This window comes from Eptesicus fuscus, chromosome 12 (assembly GCF_027574615.1).
Source record: "Eptesicus fuscus isolate TK198812 chromosome 12, DD_ASM_mEF_20220401, whole genome shotgun sequence".
Lineage (NCBI taxonomy): Eukaryota > Metazoa > Chordata > Mammalia > Chiroptera > Vespertilionidae > Eptesicus > Eptesicus fuscus.
The window spans coordinates 55,405,904-55,420,955 of NC_072484.1; the positions used below are offsets into that span (position 1 = coordinate 55,405,904).

The window sequence follows — 15,052 nt, forward strand, 5'->3', positions numbered from 1 at the left end:
ACAAAGAAGACCTTTTAAAAAGCATTCTCTTCATGACACATGATAGGGAAAGTTAGTGTTGCAGTGTTGAATAAAAGCTTCTGTTATTCTTTCTCAGGAGGCAGTAACTCTCTATGGTTATGAATACAAGTTTATCTTTCTATAATGTCTAATAAGAAAGGACTTCTCTGAAAGTGACACCTGTGAGATCCAACGTCTAGCAAGTTAGGATGAAATCTTCTTGCCCTCAACAGCTTTTTAAAATAACAACTTTATTTTTTAAGCATGACTATCCTTTGTATATTAATTGTGAGCCAATGGGTCCAGTTCATTTTATTCATCAAGTGTTCCACCCACACACGGTTGTGTGAGAGGATTCTCCTGGTGACTATCAGGAAGTAGAAGCACAATCCCATGTGTCTGAATGACCTAACGTGAAACGGCTCCCTGGCTCCTGGCACCTTCCCCGGAGAAGCCTGTTGAGCTGTCCCTGAAGCTTCTACAGTCTGGCCTTAATGACATGGGTACGCTGCACCAAATGCTCTTTCTCACCCTCGCCTTTCCACGTGTCCTTCTTTCCACCTAGAATGTTCTCCCCTGGCCTCTTCACCAAGCTAAGACCTACTTGCTCTTCAAGACTCAGCTCAATGCCTGTGGGAGAGCTTTGCTGAATTTCCTTGGCTGGCAGTCCCTTGTTTATTACAGAACTTACTTGACTGTGTTGTCCTGGCTTGTTTACTGCAAGATCCTTGAAGGCAGGAACATTTGTATCCAGTTTTATCTCCAGCTCTTAGCTCCATGTGTGGTACTTATAGGTGTTCAACTCATATTTACGTATGCCATTTATTTAAATAAATGAGTGTCTGCCTGCTGACTGCTGAGGCCTGTGAAAAACTGGCTGGGCTGGAGGTCATGCAAACAAATGTACAAACCACCCAAACCCGGGAGGCCTCAGCACTGGCAGAGTATGACATCTAGTTGAATAATTATTGTTTTTTTAAATGACTGTATGGGCAGAGAGGTATAGTGATGATAATCTGCACCTTAGGGTTGTCTGATGGGCATCCATACTCCTAATCCCTGAAAACTCTGAACAACAAAATGTTTCCTCTGCATTTTAGCAAAGCTAAACTGTTAAAAAATAAAACAGGGAATGTTTATGAGTTTAGGTTCAGTTCTGATCCTCAAATCAAAACATATGCCTCCGTCTGTCCTCAAACCACACACAGGATCTTAAGTCCTGCCTTTTTTTCCTGGAAGCCAAAGAAACCTCTAAATATGCTGACAGGCAGTCATTTTCTAGCCTCTCCAGTTTTTCTTCCATTTTAGTTTTTAAAAACACACAGAACTGTCACAGACAGATAATGCAGATTCCCGTAGAATAAAAATACATGTTCATTAAAAACAAAACCTGTTAATTTTCTCTTCGGTGCAGCAAGGAACTGACTTGCCCTGCGCACAAGCGCTAATGAGCTGGTTCCATGCACTGGGGCGTGTGTCTGTGTTTAAAAACAGGATCTGGGTAGAAAGCTCCTACACACTTTAGAGTTGCAAAGCTGGCAGCTTGCTTCTGCATAAAAATACTATGCTGACGGAGATCCAGAACCAACACCTGCTGTAACAGCACACAGCATTTTCGTTGGTTTTTACTCCCAATTTAGCAGCACAAATTCTAGGAATGGCAGAGCCATCCTCCTTTCCCTAGAAGCTCTGAGTCTATAGCTGTAGACCTCAGCTGGTAGACTGTTCTCATATGAGGAAAATAAACATGAAACACAGAAGGGTTACTAGCAGTCTGATTTTTTTCATGGGCTCCCCTTTATTGGAGATTGTTTCTTAACAGAGATTTCTTCTTCAGATCATCAGTGCTTTAGGTGTTATAGCTGGAGAGTTGTCCCTCTTCAAGTACCCAAAGCCTAATTCTCTAGGACCGTGGTCGGCAAACTGCGGCTCCCGAGCCACATGCGGCTCTTTGGCCCCTTGAGTGTGGCTCTTCCACAAAATACCACGGCCTGGGCGAGTCTATTTTGAAGAAGTGGCGTTAGAAGAAGTTTAAGTTTAAAAAATGTGGCTCTCAAAAGAAATTTCAATCGTTGTACTGTTGATATTAGGCTCTGTTGACTAATGAGTTTGCCGGCCTCTGCTCTAGGATAACCTGACAATAATACCTTTTCTACAAAAGGATTATGGTATCATCCTTTGGCCTGGGCCACTAACCTCCTTTACTCTTGTCTTGATTTCACCCATCTTTTAAGGTCCACTCCAAGTCTTGTCACCCCATTGTGCTAAGCCTTCCCTGGTTATTTGATTCCATACCACACCAACTGAATTTTTTTATCTGAATGGCAATAATAACAGCCTCCTCTGTTCTTTGCAAGATGCACTGCACCATCTCTACAGTTAAGCCTCACAACTTCTATTTTACAGATGAAGAAATGGAGGCTCAGATATATTCAGTGACTGGCCCAGAGTTACACAGCTTGTAAGTGACTAAGTGACTAGGAGATCTAACTCCACAATCCCTGCTTTCTCTCTAAGTCCACATTGCCTCTGATTTAGTATTCCTTTTTCTTTTTCTTTTTTTTTATTATATATATTTTTATTGATTCCAGAGAGGAAGGGATAGGGAGAGAGGGATAGAAACATCAATGATGAGAGAGAATCATTGATCAGCTGCCTCCTGCACACCCCCCACTGGGGATGTGCCCGCAACCAAGGTACATGCCCTTGACTGGAATCGAACCTGGGACTTTCAGTCCACAGGACGATGCTCTATCCACTGAGCCAAACCAGCTAGGGCTCTTTTTCTTTTCTTTTTTTTTTTTTTAAATATTTTATTGATTTTTTTACAGAGAGGAAGAGAGAGGGATAGAGAGTTAGAAACATCGATCAGCTGCTTCCTGCACACCTCCTACTGGGGATGTGCTCGCAACCAAGGTACATGCCCTTGACCGGAATCGAACCTGGGACTTTTTAGCCCGCAGGCCGACGCTCTATCCACTGAGGCAAACCGGTTAGGGCTAGTATTTCTTTTTCAAGAAAAATCCCTGGTGGGCAAAGATTATGTCTTGTTTGTCTTCTCTTTGTAGTCATCATCCTCAGATGTTTACTAAGCATTGCTATGTATGTGACATAGTGTAGACAGTGAGAATACAAGCTCAAGGCCCAGTCTGAGGACAGGGAACAAGAGCAGAGCACAGCTCCTGCCTGGTGCTCACGAGAGTCTACACCAGACTGACTGTGGTGCTGAGGGGGAACCCTCCCCTGGTTGGTACCTGCGACTTCCCAGTAATACCAACTACACTTTCTGGAATGCAACTGAGACATTTCTATTTTGAACACCATTTCAGCTTTCATTACAAAAATACAGAAGATCTGGTTGTAGGGTATTTTCCTAGACTCTAACAACAGCTACAGTGTGTTCACTTGTGCACATTTGATGCACATTTTGAAAGTCTACTTTGTCACTGCTACTTGGGCAGCGCTTAGCAGCAAGGTAGACATTCTACGACTAGGAATGTTGAGTTAAAGGAGAGCCTTACTGAGAGAGACTCAGATTTCTGTCCTTTTGTTACCTTTCAGATGGATGCCTTCAAGGCAGGACAAATGAGTAGGATTCAGGGAATGTTCTGGAAGAAACATGACCTATGAACTTAAGAGCTGGCTTCCGCCACAGAAGCTCCATTGACGGGTGACAGAAAGCCCAGGGCAGAGGACCATGCTGTAACCGTCCAAGAACTTGCTTTCTGGAAAGCAGCTGACGAGCCTCATGGTCACAGCCACTGTGCAGACCTGTCTGGGTGACTCAGCAGTCCTCTGACTGGCTCAGCAGATTCTCTAGAAGGAACTTAAGTGACGTCCTAACTGGCAGCTGTGTAAGTGACGTTAAGAAGTAAAGAACGTTTTCAGGAAACCATGGAGTTGTCTTTGCTAACGCTGACAAATGAGGAGTTTCTATTTTCCTTCTTTTCAAATCCTCCTTCAGAGAAATATTGTCTTTCACCGAATATTTTTTCCTTCCTTCCTTCCTTCCTTCCTTCCTTCCTTCCTTCCTTCCTTCCTTCCTTCCTTCCTTCCTTCCTCCCTCCCTCCCTCCCTCCCTTTCCTTCTTTTTTTCAAATGGAGTTTCTCTAGACTTCAAAGGGAGATGTGTGAAAGGAAAACCAAGTCTTATCTTTCTGCCTTTTACAATGTGGAGTCACCAGCATCTTATCAGCACAAGAAAGAGGATTCACTGTACAAGAGAAAACACATCTGGAAAATATCAACATTCTAGTTCATTACGGCTGTGCTTGGAAACCAAAATCGCATGTTGTTTTATCTTATTTTTGTCAGTAGAGGCCTGGGGGATAAGGGCCTTGAAGGAGGCAAAAGACCCGGCAGACGGTGGTCACTTTGCCTCTACTTCTCTTGCTCCCTCAGTCTCTTCCCCCTTCATGCTGGTCAGACCCCAGCCTCCAGGGCAGGCCAAGCCAAGCTCCAGCCTTTCAGGCTTCTAGGTAGGCCTTCAAATTGCCACAATTCCCTCAGAGCAGACTGGCTTAGAGGTCCTTGGGCATTGACTGATTGCCTTAACAGAAGTCAGCTCTAATCCACAATTCATTCACCATCCATCCTCTCACTAATTCACCCAGTAAAATGTATTGGGTTCCTATTAAGTTCCATGAGGCCAGGTGCTGGTGGGAGATAGACTAAATAAAAGATAGTCTCTTTTCTTCATGGAACTTACAGTTTGGGTGGCAAGACAGACAAGCCCACTGGCCATGGTGACACAGTGTGGCAGGGGCTAAAGTAAACAAAAGGTGCCATAGGAACAAACAGGGCACCTAACTCAGCCTCAGGGGTTTCTCGCAGGATGTGTGAGACATGAAGGGAAAGAAGGAGTCATTTAGGTGGAGAGCAGAGAAAAGGTTTTCCAGGCAAACGGACCAACACACAAAGCAAACCAGAGCTGAAAAGGGCTTTCCAATGTTATAATGCAGAAAATATTTGTGCTTTAAAAAGGAAAGAAAAGGGTAGGGGGCAAGGGGGGGATAAGGACACATATGTAATATCTTAATCAATAAAGAAATAAAAAAAAAAAAGAAAAAAAGAAGAAAACCCTCTCCTTTGGCTCTTCCTATATAATTCTGAAGGCATAAAGGTCCTAGACTGTATTTCCCTGCAGAAGTAAAAATTGCAAAATATCATATGGTGGTAAGCTCTTCAAACCTTTCTCATCTCCCTTTCAAGTAGAAAATGTTTACTTTCATATCACACAGTACTGAGCCCTCAAGATATTCATTAAATGGCTGTTTGATTCCAAGTTCCTCCTTTATCTGGGTTTGCTGGCAAAAGTCATGGAGAAGTGAGTAATGACCGAAATAACCTAGTAAGGAGGACAGTCTGAATTACTCAGGGCATAAAAACCCTCCTGTCCCCCCACTTGGTTCCCTCCTTCACCTTATCCAGCCCTTGCACTTAATCACTTTGTTAATCCTAGGGTAGAGTAACTCATCACAAATGGATACAATGACCTGGTGATTTTCCAAATTGCCATTGCTCAAATTCATCAGTCAACATACTACAGGAAGCACCTAACTTTTCCATGAATGTGTCCCTAGAGGTGGGGACTTTTGACTACACTAAGTATTTTTAACATATTGTACCATATTAATGGCAACAGCTGTATAAATGCAGTTATAAAGAAAGAAGGAACAGAGAAATACAGCCACGTATCTATTGGGACTGACTATAGGACAGGTGGTTTAATTACATCACCTTTGCTCATCCCAATCACCTTAAAAGGTGGCATTATAATTGCCGGTTTACATATAAGAAATCGGAAACTCTAAGAGGTTATGATGCATACCCAGGTTACACAGCTTTATGCTTGGCACGACAGTCAGCACTTCATAAACACTCACAATTGTATTACGAATGGAAAAATCAATAATGGATCTAGGACCAAAACCCATTCTCATTCCCATACACTGTTTTCTCAGGAAACCACTAAACACCGGGAGAGAGGAGGGAGGAGTACACACTGGAGGGAGTCTGCGTTGAAGCTTTCTCTTCCTAGGCCAAGTCTGCAGGCCAAGGAAATGAGAGGGAACGTGTGGGATTCTCCACTGTTAACCTGTGGCTCCCGAGGGAAGGCTGAGACGGTAGCTGAGTGAAGGTTTTGAAGATCAGCAGCCCCCATACCGGTCTCACGTGTCTTTGACGGGAAGGCTTCCATGGCTGTTTTCCATAAAAGCGTGTATGTACTTGGTGGTTCTGTATCCTGACACCTTCTACCTGTGGTGTCTGGACTGGGGGGTATGGGGTTTGGGAAGGGGAAACCCACTTTGTCTGCAAGTCTGGAGGATTCAGGCAAAAAGCCTGCAGTGACCGGAGATCAGGCACACTGAAAGACGGCCTCACGTCCCATACAGTGTAGTTGAGGGGTGGTGCTGCCTCAGTGTTTAATTTCTACAGGGCACTATTTCTATGGCGCTCTGTAAACAACAGCGACCACAGCGAATGTGCTGAGGAGAGAAGAGGGGAATTCGCTGGCCAGTCCCTGGGTGAAATAAGCCATCTCTCTGGAGATCCCGCGTTGGGCTTCTCCTCTTCAATACAGTTTTCCTGTGTGCTGACTCCGGAGTTTCCACAGGATTCAGAGATAAGATGAAACGGACAGAGGAAGAGGGAGTAGCTGGGAATAGGTAGGAAAAAACAACAAAGAGGAAAAACCTTTCTAATTCAGAGAGGGACATCATTATATTATCGCTAAAATGAGTCAAAAGGAATTACTACTCTCTCTTTCCAGATCTCACAGCTACAAGAAGCTGAAGACACAAAGGAGGAATTTAGGGTGTTGCTTAGTTTTGCATCTGAGTTGTATCCATGAAATACTTCATACTGGTACACATGGGTTTTTTATCATGTTAATGAAGGAAAACTTACTATTTGGAAGAAAAAGGGAAAGAATACTTACCTTTATATCCCAGAATGGCCACTGTGATTGTTAGCAAGGCACACAGAATGTATAATAATATGATAGAAAACTTCAGTGCCCAGTTGTTTTTACATTTGGTACATTGTGTTCCTTCCTGAATACCTGTAAGAGAAGTCAAATTTTAATAATAATGACCAAAAACATCACTTAGAAAAGTATCCATTTGCATTCTGGTTTAAATATTATGATTAAAAATAATTTTTTACATATGCCTTACTACGGGATGAGTGGTATTTTAAAATTAAACATACCTCTTTAGCACTACAAGCACTTTAAATATTACCATGCTGTTATAACTGTATTTATTTATTTTATTTTTAATATATTTTAATGATTTTTTGTAGAGAGGAAGGGAGAGGGATAGAGAGTTAGATACTTTGATGAGAAACATCGATCAGCTGCCTCCTGCACAACCCCTATTGGGGATGTGCCCGCAACCAAGGTACATGCCCTTGACCGGAATTGAACCTGGGACCCTTCAGTCCGCAGGCCGACGCTCTATCCACTGAGCCAAACCAGTTAGGGCATAACTATATTTAATATGACTTGAAAATAACACATAACTTTGTCTCATAGAATAGTTTTGAACCAAATTCCACTCTGATAATTACAATTATAATTTCAATAAAAATCTCTACATGACAAAAGATTTAAAATACCCAAATACCTATAGCAATTCAAACACAACCAACCAAAAAAAAAAAGTGACTTGTCTTTTGAAGATGTTTGTTTCAGTGGTACGCTAGAACTAGTTGCTATTGGTTTGCTCTTGCTAAATTTTTAGGAATTTGGGGAGCTGATTGTTAAACTCTTGGTAGCTAGAAATCAGTCTTGGAGGAGGGAGTATTTACACCATGGAAATTGGCAAGCACTACAAATTATGATCCCACACCTGCTCTTGAACTGGTGTACTATCATGCCACTAGCTCTAAAGGTACTATAGCCTATAGCAGAAAACATAGGTAATTTTAAGATTAAAATGCTCAATATATAACCATTTTTATATATTACACATATACAGTAAACAGACCCTTCTGTAAATTATCACAGTTATTTAAATATGAATTGTTGAAATAACTAGAAAAAGATCTTTTTGATGAGAAGAGGTCAATTTTGACTGCTAACAGTTCAACTTTTTGAAAAATATTCTAATCTAAGTGAGAAACCATCATCACTTCTGCAAGTGACTCCAGAAACCCAAAACAGGGAACTTTCCCCTCGGATTGATTAGAAACACAGAAGACCAAGACTGTGGACATTTTAATGTGAAAATCACATTGTAAGGAGCACCGGCAGATCCCTTCTTTCCCTGGCCCGCTTTCCTAGGCATCTACTAACAGCGTCCGCCAGGAGCAACAGCACATAAAGGCCTCATCTTCCATAACTGTGCTCAACAACTTTTGATAGATAGGTCGTGAGGATGAAGCCACAGCCGAAGTTTCTCTCCTTGGGTTTATAATTTTACCCACCGTGCCCTGCTTCAGTGAAAAGAGTTCTTCAGCTGTGTTTAATACAAAATGATGAGAGAAACAGCATAGAGCAATGATTCGAATTTAACTTTCAGAGTTTAACCAATCCCTCCGTTGTTCTGGGCCGGAGACCCAACAGGAGGGAGCTCAATCGGTCCCATGACTCAGAGCAGTGACTCTCAAACTCGGGTGCATCAGATTCACGTGAGGAGTTCGCTAAAACACAGCATTTCTAATACAGGAGTCTGAGAAGGCACCTGGGAATCTGGACTTCTAACACGTTCCCAGGGGATGCGGGTACTGCTGGTCTGAGGACCATACTTTAGAACAGTGCTTCTCAAATCAAACCGTAAGGTGCTTACAAATCCCGTTGTTCCAAAGCGGGCCTGATTCAGCAGGTCTGAGGTAGGAGGAAAGCGTCTAACTAAGATCCAGGTGATGCCTGCTTAGAGAAACACACTTTGAGGAGCAAAGGTCTAGTTTAGAAGATGACCATGCTGGGATCAACCTTTGGTTAACCGATTCCTTGAAGGTGAAGCTGTAAAATCAGACTCGTTGTTCAAACAGATCTAGAGTAAATCAGCTTCTGTGCATCACAGTTTTCCCATTTCTTTGGCATCTTTTCCTTTCCGTCCTCTTTTAATGGCCACCTGGAGGTCTCAGCACCACCTCTCATGTCCAAAACCAACCTTGGTACTAGCCCTGCCAAACCATATCTCAAACATTCACCCAACTTTCTTATTTCCATCCAATCTAAAAGCGACTGCTCTCTTATCCCTCCAGGTGCTTAAACTCAAAGACACCCTGAAGTCTTCTCTTTTCCTTAATCTCCAATTCAGTCAGTCAGCAGGCCCTGCTAATCTTTCTGTGGGATATTTTTATCACGATCATCTCATCTACAGCTTGCTGATGTTCACTCACTGCTTACATTGTACCAGGCACTTGACAAACAGTGTCTTTAATCCATATACTAGTAATAACCCTTCAAGGAGGAATGGTAGTGAGGGCTGACATGACATTCCATAGACACCACAGCCAGGATTCAAACCTGGGTCTGACTCCAAAAGTCATGACCGCTCCACTACGCTGTGGTGCCTCTCTCTGGTCAGTCTTTCCTCTCCATTTCCACTGCCACCATCCTAGTGTGAGATTCTTCCATCTCGGCAGAGGCTTCCCTTTTCACTCCCGCTGGAACCCAGCCTCACCTGTACTGAAATCCTGCTATCCTCATGACAATGCTGAAAAGAAAACAACAACAAAAACTTTCAACAGCTTACCCTGCACTAAAGGATGAATACACACACACACACCCATCAGCTCTTGCGCTCTTCATAACCTGGCAGTTTAAAATGAAGCAAAGACTCCTCACCTCCAGTTAGAGTGAATATGTTTTTGGAATTGGGAGAGAGAGAAGTACAGGTAGACCCATAAACATACCACAGTTCATGTTCAGAAACAATAAGCTTGCTTTGGTGGCCACTGTAAAACCCAGAAGGATAACAGACAGAGGGATGCCACAGGAGTGTGAAAGGCTGGGTGGCAATTTTATGGTTGACGGGGGTGTTCCATTCCTTTTGGACTTTAGGACCATGGTGGGTTCTTTACACCTCTCCAGGGCTATTTCTTATGTTCTACTAGACGAACCTCAGAAGATTTAATCAGAGCAGAGATTATGGTAGAGAATAAGGTCTGGGACTAGAAGATTGCTTAGAGCAGTGGTCGGCAAACCGCGGCTCACGGGCCACGTGCGGCTCTTTGGCCCCTTGAGTTTTTAGCAAAGGCCAGCTTAGGAGTACCCTAATTAAGCTAATAACAATGTACCTACCTATATAGTTTAAGTTTAAAAAATTTGGCTCTCAAAAGACATTTCAATCGTTGTACTATTGATATTTGGCTCTGTTGACTAATGAGCTTGCCGACCGCTGGCTTAGAGGGCATCTGGTTAAGCGACACCGTGTTACTGATGGGGAAAGTGAGGCCGGTGAGGTAAAGCAGAATCAGAAGCTACTCCCAATGCAGGGGTGCCTTCCTCTCTCCTGGCCGTGTGCGCTAACTCTGTGTTTGCCACTGGACATCTTGTACATGTGGCATTTGTGCACATCCACTCCCGGACAGTTGTCACTGGTTCACATTCTGAACAACAGTCACTTCCTCACAATGTGCATTTCTCACTGCTGACTGTATCAGCATTTAATCAATATCAGATGGCACCATCTGACCTCGCTTTCCACTTGACACACTTTTTTCTGTCTTGTTTTTTTTCTCCCCCCTCCCAGACGTGTCTTCTTAATAAGAATTCTGTTTTATCTTTCCCTCTCTGCCCTCCGCTGGGAGGACATAGGAATGCCTACTACAAAGAGACCCTGCTGGCTCACGTAGCTGGGGGACTCCTCCTCCTTGAACCTAGATGGTCACAAAAAAAAACCTTCAAGAGAGATATCCCCCTGTTAGCAGCCTTTGTAGTGTTTGTTTTCTTAGCATTACTTTCCAGAGACTGGGGGCTCTGTTGCCATTGGCGGGGGTGGGGTAGGAAGGGCAAGGGAACGGATCTGCAGAGTGCTGCGGATAAGATTCTAGTGCGGAAGTGAAGCAGTTTTGCCCCTTACCGCCAAGAGATCGAGCTTATAAAAAAACCTGGCCCAAACAGCACATCTGTAATTCAGCAGGCCACAGGCTCAATGTGCCTGAAGGTCCCATGCCTTTCCACTGGTTATCCCTCTGAACTACCTCCCATTGAACTTAATTCTTGGCTCCCATTCTGAATGCATTTTCCCGTGTCCAAGTCTCTATTATACAAAAAAAGTCCGGGGCCAAGTGAAGCCAGAATCGCTCTGGTTAACTCCTTGCGTGTTCTACGGAAGTCCAGAATAGCTGACTATATGGTCCCCAGTGCCCAAACTCAAAGTCCCCTGTGTGGCCCCGTTTCCAGCCCAGGTTTAGAGTAAGAAGACTGGGGACGGGGCGGGGGAGGGTGTACATGGATCAGGGACGGTTAGCTGGTTGGAGGGAATAATTGAAACACTGCAGGAATGACAGTGCAGATGGCCAGAAGAATTCCCCAGCAAGGAGCATTCCTTTCTGCTGTGGTTCTCCATAAAGAGCCCTCCCAAGTGCTGTGGTCCAGGCTCCAATCCAGTCTGTTTTTCCAACATTTTAGGAGAACAAAAGAGTTTCCTTCACCATCGTATTTTTCTGCCATGTACATCACCGAAGCAAGGCTTATCGGTTCAAACAGACACATGCTTGTTAGGTGAAGGCTGGCATTACAGGCAAGTGTGGGGGACTTCTGGGCTGTTTGAATGATCACAAGTGTCTAGAGCTCAGGGATGTTGCCATAAAGATCATGTTACCAAAGATAATCTTCAGTCAGCTGGTAGACTACAAAACCCAGAAAACCACACGTTTTGATCTGAGATTTGCAGTGACCTTTTCATGTGGTTTTTTCATAGTTATTAATCTACGGCCTGGTGGCATGTATTCCCATAAACCCAGGAGAATGATTTGGCTATAACAGTAAAGCTGATGATTCAAATACATTTCTATAATTAGAATGCCCTCAAAAGCAACAAAACGTTAAGAGTTAACATCCTGGTTAGTTATTTGGATGTTACACAATAGCACTCTAGAACAAAGTTAAACACAGAAAACACTTTATTAAGTTTTTCCTTATTTTAAAGGCCATTTACTAAATGATGAGATATGGATTTAGTTAGTTTAAAATTTTTTTTTATTAATGAGTAATTTAGATCCCCAAATACAAATCCCAGCCCTGGACGCCTTATTATGCCAAGTTTCCCAAACAATGTGGAGAATCATAAAAGCAAAAGCAGGACAAGAATTGTTAATGAAATAGCTTTCTGTGCAAAATAAACAAAGCCTCACAGCATCTCTGTATTCAGAGAGACGTGCTCAAATCAGAAAAAAATTATTTAGAAGAGAGTTTGATGAGTTTGAAATCTTCAGCATTCATTCTGAGCTTATATTAATATGGTGCACATGTACTAAGGATACAGTTTATGGTTGTTTTTTTTTGTTTGGTTTTAATGTTTAAAAAAATGTGTATTACTTGTTTAACATTTATAATTCGTACCCTCCCTACTAAAAAGGAATTGTAGGCAAAAGCCAGATGTAATGATGCCACTCAGAACTAAGAGTGTCTGCCAGTACACATACCGTCTCAGAAGAACGCCATTATTTTCTCCTTGTGGTTTTTATAATAATGAATCCTTTATTGTATGAACTGTACACAAATGCTTTCAATTCTGAGGAAAGAAATCTTGCTCATTGGGGAGCTGAACCATCACATCGCTCACATTTGTCTCTCCTCGCTGGCCCCTTCCTCTCGGCTCTCTTCCTGTTCATGTTATTCTGTGGGCACAGAGAACTCTCAACAAGCCTGATGGTTCTCTCAAGCCTGGTGATTCTCTGACCACTTCATTATCTGGCACTGCCAAACAATGTCCTTCTATGATTAGGCACTGAACCTTTTAATTAAAAGGACTCATGACCCTTCAGCTCCAGCGTGGGCCATCAGAGCCCGCTATATAATTGAGTGGGACACTTGTACTTCACAGGTATTTGGAGGAAGGCCAATAGACATTTGGCTAGTGGGTCAGAGTTTCCGATTACTGCAAACGCAAAGAGGAATTGCTGAGAAAGACCGCCATTAACTAAGGACCTGATATGTGTAAGGCACCCTCTCCTGGCTACTTACAATTCCTTTAATAATCCTGCAAAGTAGGAACTGGCCCTAATTTTATAGATTTTAGGAAAGTGATGGTCAAAGAGATTGAGTACACAAGCCAGTGAGTGGCTGGGTTGGGAGTTGGACCCAGATTTATCACACGTTGCTTCTCCACGCTTATTGACTTCCAGAAATGGAAAGCAGAACAAAGCAAGATTAAGGATGCCTAACAAGATAAGCCATAGACAGCTGACAGGTTAGACTTGTAGGAGTGTTCTGTCAAAATAAAGGGGTGCAGAAACATTATTTCAAATGTTGACAGAAAAGAACAATAAAACTCAGTTCCTAGTAAGTTAACTATTACTACAGGCTGTAATTTCTCTCTTACTATTCTACGATGACATATTTGAGCAGCAAGTTAATTCCATCTTAATAAATACTCATTATCTCTGTGAGAGGTCAGGACTGGCTTGGAGATTTGGCTGGTAAGGTCTTTGAGCCCCTCAGAGAAATCATGCCCCCTTGGGGATGGAATTTTTGGAATGGGATAGGCTGGGGAAAGAAGGTAGCTTTACTAGTATAATGTCAAGGCAACTATGGGACATACAGGGGCCTTACTCACTGTAAGCTTGAAACCAAAACCAGCTGGTTGTCCCTACTGAGTTTTCTTCTGAAGTTCTAGTGAACCGAAATAGGAGCCTCAGAAGTCAGTCTCTAATGGTTCCTTCATCAAGGGACCCAAACACTTGTTAGTGCTTCAAGTCTGAGAGAGTTGGGTGAGATAAGTGAGTGGAAAGGAAGAACATGATTAAGTGGTAATAAATATTTAATTTATTTCTACCCTCTTTACCCTCCTTTTTGCATTGGAATACATTGGCAAACCAATTCTTTTTACAAATATCAGCATGACCCATGGTTCAGAAATCCACAGTAATTCTTTACTGCCATAGTAACAGCTCTCAGTGGCTCAAAGTAGATTCTGAGATGCTCAACAGCTAGCATCCTCTGACCATGCAGGTTCTTGGAATCTCAGGACCAGGAGGAGTATCAACTGTCATCTCTGCCAACATCCATCTTCCCAGTGAGGAAACTGTAGCCCAATGAACTCTATCATCCACCCACTTACACATGGGCCAGCCCCCATTTTGCTGGATTTCCCACCAGAGTTATTTAGACCCCAAACATTGCCCATTTCACTATGCCTCTTTTTTTCTTTTTTTAAAAATATTTTTTTATTGAGTTCAGAGAGGGAGAGGGGGAGAGAGAGATAGAAACATCAATGATGAGAGAGAATCATTGATCAGCTGCCTCCTGTACGCTCCCAGTGGGGATCGAGCCTGCAACCCAGGCATGTGCCCTTGTAGCTGGAATCAAACCTGGGACCCTACAGTCCACAGGCCAACGCTCTATCTACTGAGCCAATACAGCTAAGGGACTATGCTTCTTTCTTGCTATATCCCATTTATTCATTTATGTAAAAAATAAGTATGGAGAACCTACTACGTACCAGGCACTGGGTGCAATGGTGAACAAAACAGATAAAAAATCTCTGCCCTTATGGAACATATACTCCAGAGGGAAGATATTTTAATATGTTAGAAGGTGATAAATGCTATGGAGAAAAATAAAGCAAGGAATGGGGAAAGGGCATATGGGAGAGATTGGTGGCATTTTAAATGGGGTGGTCTAAAGTGGTTTAAAAGGAATTGCTAGATCATATGGGAGTCCTAGTCTTAATTTTTGAGGAAGCTCCATACTGTTTTCCACAGTAGCTACATCACTTTACATTCCCAACAACAGTGCACAAGGGTTCCTTTTTATCCACATCCTTGCCAACACTTGTTATCTCTTATATTTTTTATGTATCATTCAAAGAATGAATGGATAAAGAAAATGCCATACACACACATAATGGAATACTCTTCAGCCATAAAAAAA

The 15,052-nt window shown here is 42.7% G+C and overlaps 1 protein-coding gene across 1 annotated transcript in view; it reads right to left on the bottom strand.

Moving 5' to 3' along the window:
• Nucleotides 1–15,052, bottom strand: part of COLEC12 (collectin subfamily member 12) — a 178,643-nt gene that overhangs the window by 32,417 nt on the left and 131,174 nt on the right. Inside the window, exon 3 of the mRNA XM_008160145.3 lies at nucleotides 6,941–7,063. Within this exon, the coding sequence (XP_008158367.1) occupies nucleotides 6,941–7,063 (123 nt within the window). The remainder of the gene's footprint in view (nucleotides 1–6,940; nucleotides 7,064–15,052) is intronic.